The following is a 26055-nucleotide window of genomic DNA, read 5'->3' on the forward strand; positions in this document are numbered from 1 at the left end:
GTTTCATTCCTCCCACCATTGACTATAGATAATTGAGAAATATGGGAGGCGCTTTATGTGCCTTTATCGTTGACGTAACGAATACACATAGACTGTGTGACAACTGCTCACTAAACTTGTGCTACATTGTTGGTGCAACAACCTTAGTAGCCATTATTAGTAAATCAGAACCCCGAAGAAGATCCTCACCTGCATTTATCAATGTCACCTGAAAAATGGAAGGACCTTATAATTATGATATAACCCGATAGTAGTCCAAAAAGATGAGTGGCCTATCGGGGTGGACATTATTGTGTGATCAATGGAAGGAGGTGGAGATCCCTCAGACATCACATGTGCCGGTGTCCTGACAGGGACACCATTCAAAAGAATCTCAAATGAGTCAAAAATAACCAGTGAAAAGACTTTACGGCATATGTGATGTCTGAGGGATCTTCACCTCCTTCCATTGATCACACAACGATGTCCGACCCGGTAGGCCACTCATCCTTTGGACCACTATCAGGATATATCATAATTATAAGTTCCTTCCATTGTTCAGGTGACATTGATAAATGCAGGTGAGGATCTTCCTCGGTCTTGACAATATCTTCCCCCCCTGTGGCCCCTATTGCTTGTATCATCTTCCTCTAAGGTCTCAGTGACGGATTCTTGTGTTTCTATATCAGCGTCTCAGACATTAAATGGTAAATTTGTTCTTATTGTCTTCTTATTTGATTTTCAGAGACCACAACGGGGAAGAATTCGGTAAGAGCCACAATTATTAAGATCCTAAAACATTGTAGACGCGTTTCCGATCTTACTCTAATGTGAACAATGTATTTGGATTGTAAGGTTAAAGGATTTGTCTTATGATAAAAACCTTTTTGGGGGAATTTCCAGGGGAGGTTCACTTTCTACAGAATCTGTTATAGGTTGTCAGGGCAGATTATTAGGGTGCGCCCCTACACATGCAAAATGGAACAGCACGTACAGCCGGGTGCTTCAGCCTCTTCATTCCGATGATCGTGGGGGCTCAGCACCCAGACTCCACCGTTATAAGCCCCTGATCTGTCACTATGACACGGCAGAGGTTTGTTGAATTGATAGGTGTACTTTATGACTCAACATCTTTTTAACAGGAGTCCCCGCTCCTGCTATGTATGACTGCTTACTGTATGGCCCATGGAGGTAAGTGGTAATGCACATTATCTCCATTTTACTCTTTATAGTCCATGGGCCAAGTGCTCTCCACATGGTCCAGGGTGCATAAAGCAGAATCCAAATCTGCATCAAATTCTAAACAAATTAGGAAGCCTGATTGGAGTGAAACGTCCTGAAACGAATCTCAGGAGGTTGTCTCCTCTCTGATGGTCCCAAAGATTGGCCACGCCCTGCTCGTTACGTCATGGCCAAGCCCCCTCAATGTAAGTCTATGGGAGGGGGTGTGACGGCCGTCACGCCCCCTCCCATAGACTTGCATTAAGGGGGCGTGGTCGCCATGTCATGACCGGTGCGTGACCGTGATGTCATGAGGCTCCGGCACTGCATCCGGCGCTCCAAATGAACACCAGGTGCAGTAGGGAGATCGCAGGGGGTCCCCAGTGTCAGGACTCCCACAATCAGAAAACTTTTTTTTTTTTATTAACTGGTGCCAGAAAGTTAAACAGATTTGTAAATTACTTCTATTAAAACAATCTTAATCCTTCCAGTACTTATTAGCTGTTGAATACTACAGAGGAAAATATTTTCTTTTTGGAACACAGAGCTCTCTGCTGACATCACAAGCACAGTGCTCTCTACTGACATCTCTGTCCATTTTAGGGACTGTCCAGAGCAGCATATGTTTGCTATGGGGATTTTCTCCTACTCTGGACAGTTCTCAAAATGGACAGAGATGTCAGCAGAGAGCACTGTGGTCATGATGTCAGCAGAGAGCTCTGTGTTCCAAAAAGAAAAGAATTTCCTCTGTAGTATTCAGCAACTTATAAGTACTAGAAGGATTAAGATGTTTTAATAAAAGTCATTTACAAATCTGTAGAAATATATATATTAGGGCTCAGGGTTTGAGACAACTGGACAGGTTGTGTTTAAAGTAATATTTCAATTTATTGATTGTATATAATGTGACAATTGAATATTAGATAAAATGTAAATAGCAGCAACTGCGTCTCACAGGGCCCTTGTGTAGGCGCAGCACCAACTATTAAGAACTATAGCATATGTATAGTACAGTATATAAAATATAAAAATATACTTGTAAAAAATTATAAAAGATATAAAATAAGAATATAGAGACCACCATAAACATATATATAGAGAGGGATCTGGATGGGAGAGTCTTAGTCCATCCTCTATGGTAAATAATCTCCTCTCATAAAAAAGTCCTGCTCATATAGACCGATTCTGGTATTGTGGTAACCAATGGCAACCATAAGGTTAGTAACCCGTAGCAACCGTTCTGATGAGTCCGGCTATTTAAGCACTTCAATGTTTAAGTAGAAGATAAACTTGATATTTGTAGACAATATTCAACATGAACAGCTAGTGTGCAGTCACTGTTAATATGCATGCATATTTGTATGATACTTTGTATCTCACCGCTCCCGGACACTGATGCGCTGGACTTCACGGGGATGCTGCGATCTCCTCCTGATGCGCTGTGTAATCCTGCAGTGTATTAGCACTGAGTAGCTGTCTTGGTAAGCGGCAGCATCACCGGAGACTCGGCAGTCTCCCACAGTGGTGATGTTGGTAGATGGTGGGTTGCGGGTGGTGTTGTCGCAGCGGTTCTGCGGATGCGCACGTACATGTGCCGGAGGCGTCCTCGTGGCAGCGAGGCGCGGATGTCTCCTTCACCGGGTGTCGGGTGATTGACAGTTTATTGTCCGGTATCGGACTGCTATTGACTTAAGCAGGGCAAATATACTGGTGGTCTCAATAGGTATTGAGGGGACGCTGGACGCGTTTCAGAACTCTCTCAGTCCTTTCTTCAGCAGCAAAGAATAAGTGTAATGGGGGGTCACTGTGTCGTATTTTATACATATAACTCCTCCTCTATCAATTAGTGACATCAGATCCAGAGTAAACAAAGTCAACAAAACAAAATAGTGGTGTTAGATTTATGAATGAAAGTAGTAGAGCTCAGTACTAAATGAATAGGACTGTCTTGAATTACATATAGTCTGCTGTGTAATGCATTGAAAATAAAATAAAAAAGACCTGTATTAAATAATATACGTGAGTGAATTACAAAGTGATGTCTTTTTGTGTGAATGGAATGTTTGAGATATATAAAGTAAATTCATTGTGTGCCAATTGTTGACCATAAATATAAAATCATAGTATCTGTGTACAATTGTATAAAAGTATGAATACTATGTGAAAGTCTAAATATTGATGATGATGCAAATATTTAAAATATTGGTGTAGTGTGAAATGGGATATATATTTTGCTTGTGAGTATAATTGTGATGGTGAAACCTAATATGCAAATGTGGTGATTGTGAATTACTAGAGACCAGGTGTCTGAAGAAAAGTATCTATACTCTAAGTGTCCTACAGTCAGTATATCTGTTGCAGTATAGAAGAAGGGACTAGATAGTGTACATAAGACATACAAAAGTTATAGACAATGGAGATATAAATACCCGAGTTGTGTGGATAAAGGCAAGGGCCCAATAAAGGGTCCGTCAGGGTGCTGATAGTACAGCCAGACCCCGACGGGCCGTCCAAAGGGACCTCACCCATCTTTATTCCAAAAAGCCGAACAGTTCCAGGTCTTTATTCAAGCCCTTGGGGGCTAGTGACCCAAATTCGAATATCTTGCGAGATTCTGCCCTAGACATTTTCCCAATAAAATTCCCTCCCCTCCAATCTTTGTGTATCAGTTGTAGTGCCGTATATCTTAAAAGGTTAGGGTTACCTTGGTGGACAGATTTAAAATGTGCCGATAAGGGGTGTTTATCATTTTGTTTTTTGATGTTGTATCGATGCTCCAGAATGCGTGTTTTAAGTGCACGTGACGTGCGTCCTATGTATTGTTTGTGACATGGACATTCAATTAGATAAATAACCCCCTTACTGGCACAGTTTAAAAATTCTTTAATAGTAAAGGTGTAATCATTTACTGTAGATTTTACCGTCACGGTTCTCTTGTCGAATCTCGTGGATTTACAATTCGGACATTGTCCACATCTAAAAAAACCTTTTAAGTCAACCAGAGTAGAGTCTGGTTTGGTACGTTTTTGATTGGGACGTATAGTGGGGGCTATCTTGATGCCGAGATTGGGGGCCTTTGTGTATATAATGGGAGGTTTCTCGGGGATGAGGCTCCCAATTGTTTTATCTTGTTGGAGTAATGGCCAATATTTTTTAATAATGTTTGCTATTTTGCGGTGTTGAGTATTATATGGGATGATTAGTTTGGAGTTGTCTATATTGGTGGTATTTTGAGCTTCTGGGCTTTTTTGGAGAAAGAAGGTTGTTCGGTCTAGGTTTCTAACCTTTTCTAATGATTGTGTCAGATTTTCTGATGGATATAATTTGTCTAGGAATTGTTGTGTGAGAGTTGCGGCTTCCAGTTCGAATTGTTCATTCTGTGTGCAGTTGCGTTTTAGTCTACGGTACTGACTTGTTGGTACATTGGTCAACCACTGTGGTAAGTGGCAACTGGTGTGAAGAATAAATCCGTTTTTGGCTACTGGTTTGTGGAAAGTGCTACAGATGAGTCTGTCAGTGCTAGTGGTGATTAATAGGTCCAAGAATTCTACTGAAACAGAGCTGGTATTGGGGGTGAATTTAAGATTTAAATTATTGTTGTTGAGTGAATTAATGAATAGGTCTAAGTTTGTGGTAGAGCCGCGCCAAATGAAAAAAATGTCGTCTATATAACGGTGCCAGGCCACCAGATCCGTCCCCAGCTGTGGATAGATGGTGGTGTCTTCCCAATCTGCCATGAACAGATTGGCATAGCTGGGGGCGAATCTGGTGCCCATGGCCGTACCGTTGGTCTGTAAATAATAGTCAGATGCAAATGAGAAATAGTTATGTGATAGTATAAATTGAATACCATCAATAATGAACTGTATTTGGTCTGGATGTAAGTCGGATTTCTTTGTGAGGGTGGATTGGATGGCAGCAATTCCTTGTTGGTGATTAATTACTGTGTATAGGGAACTGACGTCTAGTGTCCCCAAGATCCAGGATGGATCCCACCTTATCGCCTCGACTATTTGTACTACTTGTGTGGTATCCCGTATATAGGATTTTGTTTCTTTTACATAGGGTTGCAAGAATTGGTCTATGTACTGAGAAAAATTTGCTGTGATAGATCCTATACCCGATACTATCGGGCGGCCCGGGGGCTTGGTGGGATTCTTATGGATCTTGGGGATTGTGTAAAAAACTGGAAGTCTTTTTGGAGTGTTAGTAATAAACTCATATTCTTGTTTGGTGAGGATTCCCTGTTCTTTAGCTGTAGTGCACAAAGTATTCAATTCCTCAAAATATTCTATAGTGGGGTCCCCTTTGAGTTTACTATAGGTGTTTGTGTCATTCAATTGTGATATACATTCAGCCATGTATGTGGGAGTGTCCATCACTACTATACCGCCTCCTTTGTCGGCCGGCCTAACAGTGATGGACAACTCTTCTTGGAATAGTTTGATGGCTTTTATTTCACCCTGAGATAAATTGTTCCATGTTTTATTAGGTTTTTTGATTTTTCTCAATTCATTCTCTATAGCTTTTTTGAATGATAACATATCTGTGCTAACTTCTTGGTAGGGGAAGAAACAAGATTTCTTTTTTAAAATAGAATGGCTATAAATGGATGTGTTTGTGGGAGTCGGAATGGGGTTTTTTATAAAATATTTTTTTAAACATAACTTGCGAATATATTTTTCTAGACCAATGTATGTACCAAATTTGTCTAACGGTTGGCTTGGCGCATATTTTAGACCTTTATTAAGTAATTTGAGTTGATCTGGATTGAGAGATTTGGAACTAAGATTAAAAATAGCACTATCTGTGTCACTTATGGTTTGCTCATTTTGGATTTTGGTATTTCGGTTTCTTCTATGGTGTCCTCTGCGTATTCTCTTTTTCTGTTGGGGGTTGGTACTCCCATGCTGTTTGATGGTGTCGGGTGAATTTGAGCTACTGTTTCCACTGTTTTGATAATCCTGCGTGGTTCTGGGACTTGTGCGGGGTTTGGGACTGACATCAGTTCTGGAAGTTGTCTGTTGGAATACTGTTGGGGAGCTGGGTATTGGTGTGAGGGGGTGTGTTGGGGTGTTGGGTAGTGATGTGTGTAATTGAATTTTGGGTGACGTGGTTTGTGTGAAGCATATGGTCTGGGTTGTCTCCAATTGGGGTGTGGGAAATACGGAGACCGAGGGCTCTGAGGATATATCTGGGAATTGGGACGGTGATATGTTTGATGTGCTGTGTGTCCATATTTTGGTTTGTGTCTCGTGGCATATGGGGAAAATGGTGCATTTGGCTGTTGGGGAGTTACCCCTAAAAAAGCATTATCTGTAGCTAATGCTGTGTATTTGTTGGATGTGGGTACACTATAAGTTTGTGTTTGTGGATTATTTGATAATTTAGTTTGATCTGATATTTGTTTATTGGCATTCCATAATCTTTTTTTAGTTTCGACTCCCGACTCCCGACTCCGACTCCCACAAACACATCCATTTATAGCCATTCTATTTTAAAAAAGAAATCTTGTTTCTTCCCCTACCAAGAAGTTAGCACAGATATGTTATCATTCAAAAAAGCTATAGAGAATGAATTGAGAAAAATCAAAAAACCTAATAAAACATGGAACAATTTATCTCATGGTGAAATAAAAGCCATCAAACTATTCCAAGAAGAGTTGTCCATCACTGTTAGGCCGGCCGACAAAGGAGGCGGTATAGTAGTGATGGACACTCCCACATACATGGCTGAATGTATATCACAATTGAATGACACAAACACCTATAGTAAACTCAAAGGGGACCCCACTATAGAATATTTTGAGGAATTGAATACTTTGTGCACTACAGCTAAAGAACAGGGAATCCTCACCAAACAAGAATATGAGTTTATTACTAACACTCCAAAAAGACTTCCAGTTTTTTACACAATCCCCAAGATCCATAAGAATCCCACCAAGCCCCCGGGCCGCCCGATAGTATCGGGTATAGGATCTATCACAGCAAATTTTTCTCAGTACATAGACCAATTCTTGCAACCCTATGTAAAAGAAACAAAATCCTATATACGGGATACCACACAAGTAGTACAAATAGTCGAGGCGATAAGGTGGGATCCATCCTGGATCTTGGGGACACTAGACGTCAGTTCCCTATACACAGTAATTAATCACCAACAAGGAATTGCTGCCATCCAATCCACCCTCACAAAGAAATCCGACTTACATCCAGACCAAATACAGTTCATTATTGATGGTATTCAATTTATACTATCACATAACTATTTCTCATTTGCATCTGACTATTATTTACAGACCAACGGTACGGCCATGGGCACCAGATTCGCCCCCAGCTATGCCAATCTGTTCATGGCAGATTGGGAAGACACCACCATCTATCCACAGCTGGGGACGGATCTGGTGGCCTGGCACCGTTATATAGACGACATTTTTTTCATTTGGCGCGGCTCTACCACAAACTTAGACCTATTCATTAATTCACTCAACAACAATAATTTAAATCTTAAATTCACCCCCAATACCAGCTCTGTTTCAGTAGAATTCTTGGACCTATTAATCACCACTAGCACTGACAGACTCATCTGTAGCACTTTCCACAAACCAGTAGCCAAAAACGGATTTATTCTTCACACCAGTTGCCACTTACCACAGTGGTTGACCAATGTACCAACAAGTCAGTACCGTAGACTAAAACGCAACTGCACACAGAATGAACAATTCGAACTGGAAGCCGCAACTCTCACACAACAATTCCTAGACAAATTATATCCATCAGAAAATCTGACACAATCATTAGAAAAGGTTAGAAACCTAGACCGAACAACCTTCTTTCTCCAAAAAAGCCCAGAAGCTCAAAATACCACCAATATAGACAACTCCAAACTAATCATCCCATATAATACTCAACACCGCAAAATAGCAAACATTATTAAAAAATATTGGCCATTACTCCAACAAGATAAAACAATTGGGAGCCTCATCCCCGAGAAACCTCCCATTATATACACAAAGGCCCCCAATCTCGGCATCAAGATAGCCCCCACTATACGTCCCAATCAAAAACGTACCAAACCAGACTCTACTCTGGTTGACTTAAAAGGTTTTTTTAGATGTGGACAATGTCCGAATTGTAAATCCACGAGATTCGACAAGAGAACCGTGACGGTAAAATCTACAGTAAATGATTACACCTTTACTATTAAAGAATTTTTAAACTGTGCCAGTAAGGGGGTTATTTATCTAATTGAATGTCCATGTCACAAACAATACATAGGACGCACGTCACGTGCACTTAAAACACGCATTCTGGAGCATCGATACAACATCAAAAAACAAAATGATAAACACCCCTTATCGGCACATTTTAAATCTGTCCACCAAGGTAACCCTAACCTTTTAAGATATACGGCACTACAACTGATACACAAAGATTGGAGGGGAGGGAATTTTATTGGGAAAATGTCTAGGGCAGAATCTCGCAAGATATTCGAATTTGGGTCACTAGCCCCCAAGGGCTTGAATAAAGACCTGGAACTGTTCGGCTTTTTGGAATAAAGATGGGTGAGGTCCCTTTGGACGGCCCGTCGGGGTCTGGCTGTACTATCAGCACCCTGACGGACCCTTTATTGGGCCCTTGCCTTTATCCACACAACTCGGGTATTTATATCTCCATTGTCTATAACTTTTGTATGTCTTATGTACACTATCTAGTCCCTTCTTCTATACTGCAACAGATATACTGACTGTAGGACACTTAGAGTATAGATACTTTTCTTCAGACACCTGGTCTCTAGTAATTCACAATCACCACATTTGCATATTAGGTTTCACCATCACAATTATACTCACAAGCAAAATATATATCCCATTTCACACTACACCAATATTTTAAATATTTGCATTATCATCAATATTTAGACTTTCACATAGTATTCATACTTTTATACAATTGTACACAGATACTATGATTTTATATTTATGGTCAACAATTGGCACACAATGAATTTACTTTATATATCTCAAACATTCCATTCACACAAAAAGACATCACTTTGTAATTGTCACGATGCCGGCTGGCAGGTAGTGGATCCTCTGTGCCAGAGAGGGATTGGCGTGGACCGTGCTAGTGGACCGGTTCTAAGCCACTACTGGTTTTCACCAGAGCCCGCCGCAAAGCGGGATGGTCTTGCTGCGGCGGTAGTGACCAGGTCGTATCCACTAGCAACGGCTCACCTCTCTGGCTGCTGAAGATAGGCGCGGTACAAGGGAGTAGGCAAAAGCAAGGTCGGACGTAGCAGAAGGTCGGGGCAGGCAGCAAGGATCGTAGTCAGGGGCAACGGCAGAAGGTCTGGAAACACAGGCAAGGAACACACAAGGAACGCTTTCACTGGCACTAAGGCAACAAGATCCGGCAAGGGAGTGCAGGGGAAGTGAGGTGATATAGGGAAGTGCACAGGTGAACACACTAATTGGAACCACTGCGCCAATCAGCGGCGCAGTGGCCCTTTAAATCGCAGAGACCCGGAGCGCTCGGCGTAACAGTACCCCCCCCCTTGGGTCTCCCCCTCTTCTTAGAGCCTGAGAACCTGAGGAGCAGACTTTTATCAAGGATGTTGTCCTCAGGTTCCCAGGATCTCTCTTCAGGACCACAACCCTCCCAGTCCACTAAAAAAAAAATTTTCCCTCTGACCTTTTTGGCAGCTAAAATTTCTTTGACCGAGAAGATGTCCGAGGAGCCGGAAACAGGAGTGGGAGGAACAGATTTGGGAGAAAAACGGTTGAGGATGAGTGGTTTGAGAAGAGAGACGTGAAAGGCATTAGGGATACGAAGAGAGGGAGGAAGAAGAAGTTTATAAGAGACAGGATTAATTTGACACAAAATTTTGAAAGGACCAAGATAGCGTGGTCCCAACTTGTAGCTAGGGACACGGAAGCGGACATATTTAGCGGAGAGCCATACCTTGTCTCCAGGGGAAAAAACGGGGGGAGCTCTTCTTTTCTTATCCGCGAACCTCTTCATGCGTGATGAAGCCTGTAAGAGAGAATTTTGGGTCTCTCTCCATATGATGGAAAGGTCACGAGAAATTTCATCCACAGCGGGCAGACCAGAGGGCAAGGGAGTAGGGAGGGGGGGAAGAGGGTGACGGCCGTACACCACGAAAAATGGGGATTTGGAGGAAGACTCAGAGACCCTGAAGTTATACGAGAATTCGGCCCATGGGAGGAGATCTGCCCAGTCATCCTGGCGGGAGGAAACAAAATGTCGCAAATAATCACCCAAGATCTGGTTAATCCTTTCTACTTGTCCATTGGACTGGGGATGATATGCAGAAGAAAAATTTAATTTAATCTTGAGTTGTTTACAGAGAGCCCTCCAGAATTTAGACACGAATTGGACGCCTCTATCCGAGACAATCTGCGTAGGCAACCCGTGAAGACGAAAAATGTGTACAAAAAATTGTTTAGCCAACTGAGGCGCAGAAGGAAGACCAGGAAGAGGGATGAAATGTGCCATTTTGGAGAATCGATCAACGACCACCCAAATAACAGTGTTGCCACGGGAAGGGGGTAAATCAGTAATAAAATCCATACCAATCAGAGACCAAGGCTGTTCGGGGACAGGCAGAGGATGAAGAAAACCAGCGGGCTTCTGGCGAGGAGTCTTATCCCGGGCACAGATAGTGCAGGCTCGCACAAAGTCCACAACATCCGTCTCCAGAGTCGGCCACCAATAGAAGCGGGAGATGAGTTGCACAGATTTCTTGATACCCGCATGACCTGCGAGATGGGAGGAGTGACCCCATTTGAGGATTCCGAGGCGTTGGCGAGGAGAAACAAAGGTCTTTCCAGGAGGAGTCTGCCTGATGGAGGCAGGAGAAGTGGAGATCAGGCAGTCAGGTGGAATGATGTGTTGCGGAGAGAGTTCAACTTCTGAGGCATCCGAGGAACGAGAGAGAGCATCGGCCCTAATGTTCTTATCGGCAGGACGAAAGTGAATCTCAAAATTAAATCGGGCAAAGAACAGAGACCACCGGGCCTGGCGAGGATTCAGCCGTTGGGCAGACTGGAGGTAGGAGAGGTTCTTGTGGTCGGTGTAGATAATAACAGGAGAACTTGATCCCTCCAGCAGATGCCTCCATTCCTCAAGTGCTAATTTAATGGCTAGAAGCTCTCGATCCCCGATGGAGTAGTTCCTCTCCGCTGGAGAGAAGGTCCTAGAGAAAAAACCACAAGTGACAGCATGCCCGGAAGAATTTTTTTGTAGAAGAACAGCTCCAGCTCCCACTGAGGAGGCATCAACCTCCAATAGGAAGGGTTTGGAAGGGTCAGGTCTGGAGAGGACGGGAGCCGAAGAAAAGGCAGACTTGAGTCGTTTAAAGGCGTCTTCTGCTTGAGGAGGCCAGGACTTGGGATCAGCATTTTTTTTGGTTAAAGCCACGATAGGAGCCACAATGGTAGAAAAATGTGGAATAAATTGCCTGTAATAATTGGCGAACCCCAAAAAGCGTTGGATAGCACGGAGTCCGGAGGGGCGTGGCCAATCTAAGACGGCAGAGAGTTTGTCTGGATCCATCTGTAGTCCCTGGCCAGAGACCAAATATCCTAGAAAAGGAAGAGATTGGCATTCAAACAGACATTTCTCAATTTTGGCATAGAGTTGGTTGTCACGAAGTCTCTGAAGAACCATACGGACATGCTGGCGGTGTTCTTCTAGATTGGCAGAAAAAATTAGGATATCGTCCAGATATACAACAACACAGGAGTATAACAGATCACGAAAAATTTCATTGACAAAGTCTTGGAAGACGGCAGGGGCGTTGCACAGTCCAAAGGGCATGACCAGATACTCAAAGTGTCCATCTCTGGTGTTAAATGCCGTTTTCCACTCGTCCCCCTCTCTGATGCGGATGAGGTTATAGGCGCCTCTTAAGTCCAATTTAGTGAAGATGTGGGCACCTTGGAGGCGATCAAAGAGTTCAGAGATGAGGGGTAAGGGGTAGCGGTTCTTAACCGTGATTTTATTAAGACCGCGGTAGTCAATGCAAGGACGTAGGGAGCCATCTTTTTTGGACACAAAGAAAAATCCGGCTCCGGCAGGAGAGGAGGATTTACGGATAAAGCCCTTTTTTAGATTCTCCTGGACGTATTCGGACATGGCAAGAGTCTCTGGGGCAGAGAGAGGATAAATTCTGCCCCGGGGTGGAGTAGTGCCCGGGAGGAGGTCGATAGGGCAATCATAAGGCCTGTGAGGAGGTAGAGTCTCAGCTTGTTTTTTGCAGAAAACATCCGCGAAGTCCATATAGGCCTTAGGGAGACCGGTTACTGGAGGAACCACAGAGTTACGGCAAGGGTTACTGGGAACCGGTTTTAGACAGTTCTTGGAACAAGAGGACCCCCAACTCTTGATCTCCCCAGTGGACCAATCCAGGGTAGGGGAATGAAGTTGAAGCCAGGGAAGTCCAAGGAGAATTTCCGAGGTGCAATTGGGGAGGACCAAAAGTTCAATCCTCTCATGATGAGATCCGATGCTCATAAGAAGGGGCTCCGTGCGGAAACGTATGGTACAGTCCAATCTTTCATTATTTACACAATTGATGTAGAGGGGTCTGGCGAGACTGGTCACCGGGATGTTGAACCTTTTGACGAGAGAGGCCAAAATAAAATTTCCTGCAGATCCAGAGTCCAAGAAGGCCACTGTAGAGAAGGAGAAGGCAGAGGCAGACATCCGCACAGGCACAGTAAGACGTGGAGAAGCAGAGTAGACATCAAGGACTGTCTCACCTTTGTGCGGAGTTCCTGACGCCTTTCGGAAAAACGCATGTCAATGCGAGTGGCTAGGTGAATAAGTTCATGTAGATTAGCAGGAATTTCTCGTGCGGCCAGAACATCTTTAATGTTGCTGGATAGGCCTTTTTTGAAGGTCGCGCAGAGGGCCTCATTATTCCAGGACAATTCTGAAGCAAGAGTACGGAATTGTACGGCATACTCGCCAACGGAAGAATTACCCTGGACCAGGTTCAACAGGGCAGTCTCAGCAGAAGAGGCTCGGGCAGGTTCCTCAAAGACACTTCGGATTTCCGAGAAGAAGGAGTGTACAGAGGCAGTGACGGGGTCATTGCGGTCCCAGAGCGGTGTGGCCCATGACAGGGCTTTTCCGGACAGAAGGCTGACTACGAAAGCCACCTTAGACCTTTCAGTGGGAAACAGGTCCGACATCATCTCCAGATGCAGGGAACATTGGGAAAGAAAGCCACGGCAAAACTTAGTCCCCATCAAATTTATCCGGCAAGGATAAGCGTATCCCAGGAGTGGCCACTCGCTGCGGAGGAGGTGCAGTAGCTGGCGGAGGAGATGACTGCTGAAGCTGTGGTAGTAACTGTTGTAGCATAACGGTCAGTTGAGACAGCTGTTGGCCTTGTTGCGCTATCTGTTGTGACTGCTGGGCGACCACCGTGGTGAGGTCAGCGACAACTGGCAGAGGAACTTCAGCGGGATCCATGGCCGGATCTACTGTCACGATGCCGGCTGGCAGGTAGTGGATCCTCTGTGCCAGAGAGGGATTGGCGTGGACCGTGCTAGTGGACCGGTTCTAAGCCACTACTGGTTTTCACCAGAGCCCGCCGCAAAGCGGGATTGTCTTGCTGCGGCGGTAGTGACCAGGTCGTATCCACTAGCAACGGCTCACCTCTCTGGCTGCTGAAGATAGGCGCGGTACAAGGGAGTAGGCAAAAGCAAGGTCGGACGTAGCAGAAGGTCGGGGCAGGCAGCAAGGATCGTAGTCAGGGGCAACGGCAGAAGGTCTGGAAACACAGGCAAGGAACAAACAAGGAACGCTTTCACTGGCACTAAGGCAACAAGATCCGGCAAGGGAGTGCAGGGGAAGTGAGGTGATATAGGGAAGTGCACAGGTGAACACACTAATTGGAACCACTGCGCCAATCAGCGGCGCAGTGGCCCTTTAAATCGCAGAGACCCGGCGCGCGCGCGCCCTAGGGAGCGGGGCCGCGCGCGCCGGGACAGAACAGACGGAGAGCGAGTCAGGTAGGGGAGCCGGGGTGCGCATCGCGAGCGGGCGCTACCCGCATCGCGAATCGCATCCCGGCTGGCAGCGGAATCGCAGCGCCCCGGGTCAGAGGACGTGACCGGAGCGCTGCCGCGGGGAGAGTGAAGCGAGCGCTCCGGGGAGGAGCGGGGACCCGGAGCGCTCGGCGTAACAGTAATTCACTCACGTATATTATTTAATACAGGTCTTTTTTATTTTATTTTCAATGCATTACACAGCAGACTATATGTAATTCAAGACAGTCCTATTCATTTAGTACTGAGCTCTACTACTTTCATTCATAAATCTAACACCACTATTTTGTTTTGTTGACTTTGTTTACTCTGGATCTGATGTCACTAATTGATAGAGGAGGAGTTATATGTATAAAATACGACACAGTGACCCCCCATTACACTTATTCTTTGCTGCTGAAGAAAGGACTGAGAGAGTTCTGAAACGCGTCCAGCGTCCCCTCAATACCTATTGAGACCACCAGTATATTTGCCCTGCTTAAGTCAATAGCAGTCCGATACCGGACAATAAACTGTCAATCACCCGACACCCGGTGAAGGAGACATCCGCGCCTCGCTGCCACGAGGACGCCTCCGGCACATGTACGTGCGCATCCGCAGAACCGCTGCGACAACACCACCCGCAACCCACCATCTACCAACATCACCACTGTGGGAGACTGCCGAGTCTCCGGTGATGCTGCCGCTTACCAAGACAGCTACTCAGTGCTAATACACTGCAGGATTACACAGCTCATCAGGAGGAGATCGCAGCATCCCCGTGAAGTCCAGCGCATCAGTGTCCGGGAGCGGTGAGATACAAAGTATCATACAAATATGCATGCATATTAACAGTGACTGCACACTAGCTGTTCATGTTGAATATTGTCTACAAATATCAAGTTTATCTTCTACTTAAACATTGAAGTGCTTAAATAGCCGGACTCATCAGAACGGTTGCTACGGGTTACTAACCTTATGGTTGCCATTGGTTACCACAATACCAGAATCGGTCTATATGAGCAGGACTTTTTTATGAGAGGAGATTATTTACCATAGAGGATGGACTAAGACTCTCCCATCCAGATCCCTCTCTATATATATGTTTATGGTGGTCTCTATATTCTTATTTTATATCTTTTATAATTTTTTACAAGTATATTTTTATATTTTATATACTGTACTATACATATGCTATAGTTCTTAATAGTTGGTGCTGCGCCTACACAAGGGCCCTGTGAGACGCAGTTGCTGCTATTTACATTTTATCTAATATTCAATTGTCACATTATATACAATCAATAAATTGAAATATTACTTTAAACACAACCTGTCCAGTTGTCTCAAACCCTGAGCCCTAATATATATATTTCTACAGACAAACTACAATCTGACACCTTGGGTATAAGTGTCTAATTAGGTAGCCCGGGTTTATTTGGTGGGTAGTCAGACAAGAGCCTCTCCAACTCTTTTATATCATTTACAAATCTGTTTAACTTTCTGGCACCAGTTGATTAAAAAAATAAAAAATAAAAAGTTTTCCCCTTAAGGTTCATAAAATACATAAAATATGAAAATACAAGTAATGTCCAAATCCCAAGAGTCAATGCCTCTAGATCCTGCTGCTGGTGTCCAAATCTAGAAGCAATTTAGGGACATTCTAATACTATTGGGGCTTCTGATCATTAATAACGTTTAGTGATGACGATTGGCATCTTATATCAGTCCTATTTCCATATTTACCCCCCGATGTCTAATTTTTATAATGTGCCCACTTTTATAGAGTCCAGGACACAACGTTGTGATTGTCTCCGCTCTGGAGGAGAAAGATGTCCAGTGGTTGTACCGAATCCTCAGTTCTAGGCATTTCCAAGAACAAGTGCAGAATCTGAAGTCCGTCAGCATCACGAAAACTAAGGAGAAGAACTGGGAAAAGCTGATGGGGGAATCCACATTCTGCATCTATCTATCTAACGAAAATGAATGGGTGCAGGGAGCCGCGGCATCTCAGAGGATTAAACCACTGTCAGCCCGAGGTAAGAGGCTCATAGGGGCCTAATGGCGACAAACACTGTGCAGGACCGGAAAGTGAGATACAGCACAAAGTACAGGGTCACAACACAAAGACGGACACCATGACAGATTTAGTAAAACTTAGACTAGACAGTCCCAGAATGCTCCACAGGGGCCCAGGCTGTTTGGTAAATTCGGCGAATCTTTAAAAATGTTTCCTAACTTTACATCATCTATTACATGTCTTATTTGTATCAGAATCTTGCACCAACATTTGGGCAAACCATTTTTCTTTGCCCAAATTGCACTAGAATCCTGCCATATTTGCAATAGTAAATCTGCCCTTGTGTGTCCATAGTACTAGACATAATTTGTGTGAAGAAAATAAACCGAGAGCACTAGGTACACACCTATTATAGGCCCCAGGATATTACTCATTAGCAGACACAGTGGCCGTAGCTATTTAAAGGGGTACTCTGGTGGAAAAAAATATTTTTTTCAGTGAACTGGTGCCAGAAAGTTTCACAGATTTGTAAATTACTTCAATTAAAAAAAAATCTTTATCCTTTCAGTACTTATTAGCAGCTATATGCTACAGAGGAAATTCTTTTATTTTTTAATTTATTTTTTGTCTTATCCACAGTGCTCTCTGCTGACACCTCTGTCCATGTCAGGAACTGTCCAGAGCAGCATAGGTTTGCTATGGGGATTTCATCCTGCTCTGGACAGTTCCTCATACGGGCATCAGGTGTCAGCAGAGAGCACTGTGGGCAAGAGAAAAAAGAAATTCAAGAAGAAAAGAATTCCCTCTGAAGCATGCAGCTGCTAAAAAGTACTGGAAGGGTAAAGATTTTTTAATATAAGTAACTTACAAATCTGTTTAACTTTCTGGCACCAGTTGATAAAAAAAAAAGTTTTCCACCTAAGTACCCCTTTAAAGTGTAATGGTGTGGGCACTCACCATTTCTCTGGCCGCTTCAATTCACACTTCTATCCCACAGGGATGCTGTTCAGGAGTAGCAGGGGCGCTCAGAGCGCCCCTGTTACTCCTGAACAGCCTCCCTGCGGGATGAAAGTGCAAATTGAACCGGCCACAGAAATGGTGAGTGCCCACTCCATTACACTTTAAGTTTTATTTTTTGAGTACTAGACATAGGGTCACATTTGTCACGATTCGGCTGGCTGGAGGTGGATCCTCTGTGCCAGAGAGGGATTGGCGTGGACCGTGTCGGTGGACCGGTTCTAAGTTGCTACTGGTATTCACCAGAGCCCGCCGCAAAGCGGGATGGTCTTGCAGCGGCGGTAGCAACCAGGTCGTATCCACCAGCAACGGCTCAACCTCTCTGACTGCTGAGATAAGCGCGGTCCAAGGGAATAGACAAGAGCAAGGTCGGACGTAGCAGAAGGTCAGGGCAGGCAGCAAGGATCGTAGTCAGGGGCAACGGCAGGAGGTCTGGAACACAGGCTAGGAACACACAAGGAAACGCTTTCACTGGCACAATGGCAACAAGATCCGGCGAGGGAGTGCAGGGGAAGTGAGGTATAAGTAGGGAAATGCACAGGTGAAGGTACTGAATAAAACCTCATGCGCCAATCAGTGGCGCACCGGCCCTTTAAATCGCAAAGAGAAGGCGCGCGCGCGCCCTAAGAAGCGGGGCCGCGCGCGCTGGGACAGCACAGATGGGGAACGGGTCTGGTAAGCGAGTCAGGATGCGCATCGCGAGCGGGCGCGTCCCGCATCGCGAATCGCATCCCGGCTGGGAACATTATAGCAGCGCACCCGGTCGGCAGGTCTGACCGGGGCGCTGCGAATAGGAGAACGCTGTGAGCGCTCCGGGGAGGTGCGGGGACCCGGAGCGCTCGGCGTAACAACATTATCCAGCATCAGTTCTGTTGATCCAGAAGAAGGGATGACATTATCATGAGTCTCTACTTCTTCTAGAGGATGGAGACGGAATCTCACTAGAAATTGTTTCTTAAGATTTCCCTACAGTCGCACCCAAGAGATAAGCTGGAGGTGAGGTCCTGAAAGTCGGTCCCCTTCTCACACGTTATTCCTGTTATGTGTGACGTAGAAGGACGTTGTCTGTTGTAGCAGGATGTCCCTCTCTTTATATTGCAAAAAAGAATATTTTTTTATTTTTGTTTGTCTCTCATTTCTGCTCATCGTAATGGGGCGGCCATCTTGTCTGAGCCGCTGCTCTGAACTATGAACAGTGGTTCTGGGTATAGAAAGAAATAAATCTTCCATAGGGGAGTTTTGTGGGCATGCTCTGTCATATGTATCCTGCTGGGAAGAGGAGGAGGGGTCTTGGTCCCATCCCCACTTGTGAAAATCTCTATGTGAAAATGTAATGGGCATCCGTGTAGTGATGAGCGGCAGGGGCCATATTTGAATTTATGATATTTTACGAATATATTGACCATTATTCATCCTATGTTCGCGAAATTTGCATATTCGCTATGTTCATTCACTTTTTTTTTCATGCGAATTTCCCAAAAAAAAATCACAAAAATTTGCATACAAATTTGCATGTGAAAAAAAACAACAAATAAAAAGAAATATTCGTCATTACAAATATATAGCACTTTATTCTAAATATATTCGTGAAATAGCGAAGTGCCATTATTCGCGATAAAAATTAACATTTCGAATATTCGTGTTCAACACTAGATCTGTGACATTTTATAGATCACTGTTGAGGGAAAAAATAGAAAGAACAGCTGACCTGTTCCCATCCCCTATGGACTATAGGAGGGTGTTGGGCACTGTGCAGGAGGGAGGAGATGTTCTTTTCCCATTACCTGTTGGCTACTATGTAGAAATGTAGTGGGCATGCTCTGTGACGTGTGCAGAGGTCACTGTGCGGGGATGTAAAGAAGGGGCCTTGCCAATTGCTTATTGACTTCAATGAAAGACGGTAGTGAGCATGCTCAATGGCACATACAGAGGTCATTGTGCAGGTAGGGCTCGCTGTCAAAGGGCGGTGCTGTGTTGCTTCCAGCTTTATGACATGTCTACTGACCCATTACAATAAAATCTCGCATTACCAATCGGTCATTTTCTATGTGAAGTTTTGTGGTTACAGGAAAAAGAAACCTGGTTGTGGTGATTGATGAGGTGAAGATCAGCAACGAGGAACAGAAGACACAGATCCTGCAAGTATTCCCTGATATAGAGAAATATGCCCTGGGGCTCCTCCTCTTCAGTAGGATGGAGAAAGAATCGGACTACGAGAGGTTTTTAACTAACTTCCTGCAGCCAAGACCGGATATCAACCGCAGAGGTTAGTGCCCTAAACCCCCCATAGTCACCGGACCACCACCGAGGTTAGTGCCGTACACTGCCCACAGTCACTGGACCACCACCAAGGTTAGTGCCCGTACACTCCCCACAGTCACTGAACAACCAGCTCCAGGGTTAGTACATGTACACCCCTATATTCATTGAACAATCAATGTCGAGGTTAGGGCTGTACACCCCCACAAACACTGAACATCCACCACAGCTTGAGCCCACACACCCCACAGTAACCAGACAACCACCACCGAGGTTAGTGTCTATACCCCCAGTCACTGGACAACCACCACTGAGGTTAGTGTCTATACCCCCCCAGTCACTAGACAACCACTGCCGAGGTTAGTGCCTGTATCCCCCAGTCACAGGACAACCATCACTAAGGTTAGTGCCTGTATCCTGCACAGTCACCAGGCAATCACCACTAAAGTTAGTGCTTGTACACCCCCAAGACCACTGGACAGCCACTACTGAGGTTAGTGCCTGTACCCCCTTAGTCACCGCTAGCGCTTTATGTTTTTTTGTGGTTTCATACTTGAAATGATGTGGGAAGAATGGGTCAGGTTAAGACCAATATATTTGCGGGAAGAGGAAGTAGTAGCGGTAGTGGTAGTAATAGTAGTAATAGTGGTAGTAGTAGCAATAGTAATAGTGGTAGTAGTTGTAGTAGTAGTTGTAGTAGTAATAGTAGTAGTTGTAGTAGTAGTAGTTGTAGTAGTAGTGGTTGTATTAGTAGTAGTAGTTTTAGTAGTAGTAGTTGTTGTAGTAGTAATATTAGTAGTTGTAGTAGTAGTAGTAGTAGTAGTAGTTGTAGTAGTAGTAGTAGTAGTAGTAGTAGTTGTAGTAGTAGTAGACCTAGTAGTAGTAGTTGTAGTAGTAGTGGTAGTAGTAGTAGTAGTTGTAGTAGCAGTTGTAGTAGTAGTTGTCTTGGTAGTTGTAGTAATAGTAGTAGTAGTAATAGTAGTAGTTGTAGTAGTAGTTGTCTTAGTAGTTGTAGTAATAGTAGTAGTAGTAGTTGTAGTAGTAGTAGTAGTAGTAATAGTGGTAGTATTAGTAGTAGTGGTTGTAGTAGTAATAGAAGTAGTTGTAGTAGTAGTAGTTGTATTAGTAGTAGTAGTAGTAGTTGTTGTAGTAGTAGTTGTAGTAGTAGTGGTTGTATTAGTAGTAGTAGTTTTAGTAGTAGTAGTAGTAGAAGTAGTAGTAGTAGTAGTAGTTGTGGTAGTAGTAGTAGTTGTAGTAGTAATAGAAGTAGTTGTAGTAGTAGTTGTATTAGTAGTAGTAGTTGTAGTAGTAATATAAGTAGTTGTAGTAGTAGTAGTTGTATTAGTAGTGGTTGTATTAGTAGTAGTAGTTTTAGTAGTAGTAGTAGTAGTTGTAGTAGTAGTAGTAGTGGTTGTATTAGTAGTAGTAGTTTTAGTAGTTGTAGTAGTAGTAGTTATAGTTGTAGTAGTAGTGGTTGTATTAGTAGTAGTAGATGTAGTAGTAGTAGTAGTAGTAGTTGTAGTAGTAGTGGTTGTATTAGTAGTAGTAGATGTAGTAGTAGTAGTTGTAGTAGTAGTTGTAGTAGTAGTAGTAGTTGTCTTAGTAGTTGTAGTAATAGTAGTAGTAATAATAGGAAGAATAGTAACAAGTGTAGTACTGATAATACTATATCTTTCATATCTTTTTTCCACAGGTTCCCAGGCTGCCATTGCCCCAAAGGTGAGATATGAAATGTTACCGCTCCCCCTGATGTACAGTGAGGCCGGGCATTATACAGTATAGTTATGTATTCTATGCACAGTGCCGTATAGTCTTTACTGTTTGCAGATTAGAAAGAACATGAAGAAGACAACAGGGGGTAACATGTCTGCAGGATCAGACTACACCGGATTTTATTTGTAGTCTGTAGGAGATGCATACTTCTACATAGGAGCTGTATGCATAAATCAGGTGGATGGTTATTTTCAAAGTTTCTCTCTATCTTTTGTAATGGATAAAGCAAAAGTTCCTAACAATTATTTCAATCACAGCCATCCGTAATGGTGCAATGCAAAGTCAACCTCCCGTGATTCTAGGGCACCTTCAAACCAACCCCAGAAATATATATATATATAGTTTTTTTTTTTATAACATTACCCAACGTAGGACATCAATCTACGTGGCTTCAAATACTGTAGAATTGTTATTTGTAAATTTGTAAATATTTATTAAAATGTTATTTTATGTAAAACGAAAGGAAAATAACAATAAACTGAGACAACATGCAAAGATCAGAATAACTCGATACCGACCTGTAAGTCTGACCCAACCCCTCTGGTTCTGGAATATTTAGTGACATATTTTTTTATTTAATTTTAAGGTTATGCTCGGAATAAGATATAAAGTTGGGATTTTCTCCAGATCAGCAGATCGAGAATACTCCTGGATGATGACCTTACTGGCCTCTGAGCTCTTCAGGGACCATGTCCTCTCTGTCAGGCCATGTTTTATCTCTAACAATGGAAAGCAGAGGTTCAATGAGGATTTGTCCCATTGCACATTCGGGATTCTTTATCATACAAAGAACTTTGGCAGAGTGAACATTACTGATGTGAGAGAAAGTCTGTATGATGAGGAAATACAAGACCTGTCCATGACTCTCGGTAAGCAAAAGAAACTAAGAATGAAGGTCTGAGGATCGGCACTCAATGGCCCTGATTTACTATTGTAAACCCGGCCTGTTTTGTTGGGATGAGCACCAGAATTTGGCGCATTGTGCCAAAAATTGTGTCTGTGCCAAAAACCTGACCAACTATCCATTTTACTTAGACAACCCGATAAAGGGGCATGACCGTTGGGGAAATGGGACATGGCCGCCAAAAGGGTGCGTGTCCTAACATATTTACTAAGGTTTCAGCAGAAAATGTGATGGATTTGACCCGAGGAAACCTCCACAGATCAGAGCATGTGAAGAGTAGCAAAATGTAGGGGAACATTAGTAAATACCGAGGAAAAATACTTGTAGGAAATTAAAACCCACAAAGAAAACTACACAAAACTCTTAGTAAATCAGAGCCAATATCACTTTCCTCCTGCCCATTCGCAGACCATCATTTGGGTATTGGACGCTCTTCACACATTTGCTGCTCCTTATTTCTAGCCGGAAGCTGTGCTGCTGTACGTGTGTTATGAGTGATGGGTGTGGACTGGCTGTGTTGCCCAACTGGTTTGACTTTGGACAAAATCTAAGCAGCCCCTCGGTTTTTAGCCTTAAAGGGGTTGTGCGCTGCCCTGCAGTTCGGAGCTCCGCTCACAGCGTCCAGAAGTTCATTACTCCAAACGCTGTGTGCGGGCTCCGTGTTCGCAGCCGCCGGGCGTGACGTTACGCCCGGCCCCTCGTGACGTCACGCCTGCCCCCTCAACGAAAGTCTATGGGAAGGAGGCGCGACCGCTGTCACGCCCCCTTCCCATAGACTTTGGTAGAGGGGGCGGGCGTGACGTCACAAGGGGGCGGGCAAGACGTCATGATACACAGTAACAGGAACTCAGCAGAATGCCTTCACTACAGACACAAGACATTTTTTTTTTTTTGGTCAGGCAAGAATGAGGAGGATGTGACAGTCCTAAATAGGTGATGCTAGAAGATGTCCACTGCCTGTTGTTATGCTCTGTTTGTTTCTAGTAATAAAAACACCAAGATAGACTGCAGGAGGTAGGGATAGGGCTATGAGCACTACAGGTAGACTGCAGGACTCGGGGGGGGGGGGAGCACTGCAGTGCACATGGAGAGATCTTGCCTCCGCTATCAGCCATAGGATTCCTGTCCTCCTTCCTCTGCTATTAGCCATATGATTGCTGCTCTTCTGCTTCTTCTAATAGCCATGGGATTACTAATCTTCATCTGCTGCTATTAGTTATAGGATTGCTGCTCTGCTTCCTCTTCTATCAATCATAAGAATGCTGCTCTACTGCCTATTCTATCAGTCATAAGATTGCTGCTCTCCTGCCTCTTCTATCAGTCATAGGATTACTGCTCCCCTGCCTCTTCTATCAGTCATAGGACTATTGCTCTCCTGCCTCTTCTTTCAGTCATAGAATTGCTGCTCTCTTGCCTCTTCTATCAGTCATAGGATTGCTGCTCTCCTGCCTCTTCTATCAGTCATAGTATTGTGGCTTTACTGCCTCTTCTACCAGTCATAGGATTGCTGCTCTCCTGCCTCTTCTACCAGTCATAGGATTGCTGCCCTCCTGCCTCTTCTATAAGTCATAGTATTGTGGCTTTACTGCCTCTCCTACCAGTCATAGGATTGCTGCTCTCCTGCCTCTGCTTTCAGTCATAGGATTGCTGCTCTCCTGCCTCTTTTATCAGTCATAGGATTGCTGCTCTTCTGCCTCTGCTTTCAGTCATAGGATTGCTGCTCTCCTGCATCTTTTAACAGTCATAGGATTGCTGCTCTCCTGCCTCTGCTTTCAGTCATAGGATTGCTGCTCTCCTGCCTCTTTTATCAGTCATAGGATTGCTGCTCTTCTGCCTCTGCTTTCAGTCATAGGATTGCTGCTCTCCTGCCTCTTCTACCAGTCATAGGATTGCTGCTCTCCTGCCTCTGCTTTCAGTAATGGGATTGCTGCACAAGAAACATTACTTACCTTTGCTTCCTCTCAGTTTATGGATCTATAAGTTACCAGAACTGCTAGTCTGCTAACTGCCTGTCCCCTCTGTTTTCTCAGTAAGTATGTACACACAGTGGGACAGGTATTCACATCATGGCTGGCAGCCTATTGGTCTACAGTACTGCCAGTCTCCAGACAAGTGACATGCCCCTGCGCTAGAGAAAGATGAGCTGAACAGCACGAAAAGGGGGAAAATACAATAAATACAAATAATGCCGCTGCAAAGAATAGTTCAACCAAACGTGCCATAAAAGGATTCATTGCTACAATAAAGCTGAGCACAGACAGTGCAGGTTCTCGTCTCCTCTATCATTAGGTTCATCTCTATGCGGATGCCATTTCTATGTAAAGGTGTCATTTGGTGTGGACGGGATTGGATGGGCTGAAATCTCAGTTTCCCACCACAGGAGACAATATTAAAGGGGTACTCCGGCCCCAAGACATCTTATCCCCTATTCAAAGGATAGGGGATAAGATGTCTGATCTCGGTGGTCCCGCCGCTGGGGACCCCCGCAATCTAACATGCAGCATCCACCTGTAAGTACTGCCGGAAGTGCTGGAGGCTCTCTCAGTCTTTTGCCTTCAGACCACTGGGACAGAGTATTGTGACATCAGGACTCCGCCCCGTGTGATGTCACGCCCCGCCCCCTCAATGCAAGTCTATGGGAGGGGGCATGGCGGCCGTCACGCCCCCTCTCATAGACTTGAATTGAGGGGGCGGGGCGGGATGTCACACGGGAGCGGAGTCCTGATGTCACGATACTCCGTCCCCATGGTCAGGAGGCAAAAGACTGACAGAGCCAGAGACATGAGGGAAGAGAAGTAGCTCAATAATCCAGATGAATATGACGACAGACGCCGCCTGCCACTGCGAGTAGTCAATAATCCAAATGGTATTTTTCGATTGTAGGGAAGAAGAACGTAATTGTGGTGATCGATGATCTGGAGGACACAAGTGATCAGGTGAAGAGTCGGATCCTGCAAACACAGCCAAAGATCGCCCAATGCGCCAAAGACCTGGTCCTTATATCATATGAAGACAAAGCTGACAACATGGGACATTCTGCAAAATCTAAGCTCCTAAAATGTTTCCTCAGCCTTCCAGGTATCAAACACCATTTACTTTACTATTCATACTCAGAATGTACTCGGTAAATGTGGCCGGTGAGTGTTTACTCTCTAAATGATCAATAGTCAGTTCTATATCTTTGTTGTGCAGGTTTTATATTGTACGGCTAAAGAGTGATGTCTGGGAAAGGTTTTACCTTTTATTTATACAAAGTATCATATTATCTTAGGTTTAAAAAATGATCAACTGTTATGATTCGGCTAGCTGGATGTGGATCCTCTGTGTCAGCGACGGATTGGCGTGGACCGTGTCGGTGGACCGGTTCTAGGGTTGCTACTGGTTTTCACCAGAGCCCGCCGCAAAGCGGGATGGTCTTGCTGCGGCGGTAGCAACCAGGTCGTATCCATCGGCAACGGCTCAACCTCGCTGACTGCTGAGAAGGCGTGGGACAGAAGGACTAGACAGAGGCAAGGTCAGACGTAGCAGAAGGTCAGGGCAGGCAGCAAGGTTCGTAGTCAATAGTAATAGCAGGAGGTCAGGAACACAGTAATGGTAAACACAGTAGTAGCTTTCCCTAGGCACAAAGGCAACAAGATCCGGCAAGGAAGTGCAGGGGAAGTGAGGTTATATGGACAGGGAGCAGGTGGAAGCTAATCAGACTGATTGGGCCAGGCACCAATCACTGATGCACTGGCCCTTTAAATCTTAGAGAGCTGGCGCGCACGCGCCCTAGAGAGCGGAGCCGCGCGCGCCAGAACATGATAGCCGGGGACCGGGACGGGT

At 44.5% G+C, this 26055-nt stretch overlaps 1 protein-coding gene across 1 annotated transcript in view; it reads left to right on the plus strand.

Annotated features, from left to right (window-relative positions):
- Positions 1 to 26055, plus strand: part of LOC130284131 (uncharacterized) — a 43585-nt gene that overhangs the window by 6201 nt on the left and 11329 nt on the right. The window contains exons 3-8 of the mRNA XM_056534159.1: positions 725 to 747; positions 16044 to 16296; positions 19363 to 19560; positions 21247 to 21272; positions 21913 to 22195; positions 25114 to 25308. Of these exons, the coding sequence (XP_056390134.1) occupies positions 725 to 747; positions 16044 to 16296; positions 19363 to 19560; positions 21247 to 21272; positions 21913 to 22195; positions 25114 to 25308 (978 nt within the window). The remainder of the gene's footprint in view (positions 1 to 724; positions 748 to 16043; positions 16297 to 19362; positions 19561 to 21246; positions 21273 to 21912; positions 22196 to 25113; positions 25309 to 26055) is intronic.

Source organism: Hyla sarda, chromosome 8 (assembly GCF_029499605.1).
Source record: "Hyla sarda isolate aHylSar1 chromosome 8, aHylSar1.hap1, whole genome shotgun sequence".
NCBI lineage: Eukaryota > Metazoa > Chordata > Amphibia > Anura > Hylidae > Hyla > Hyla sarda.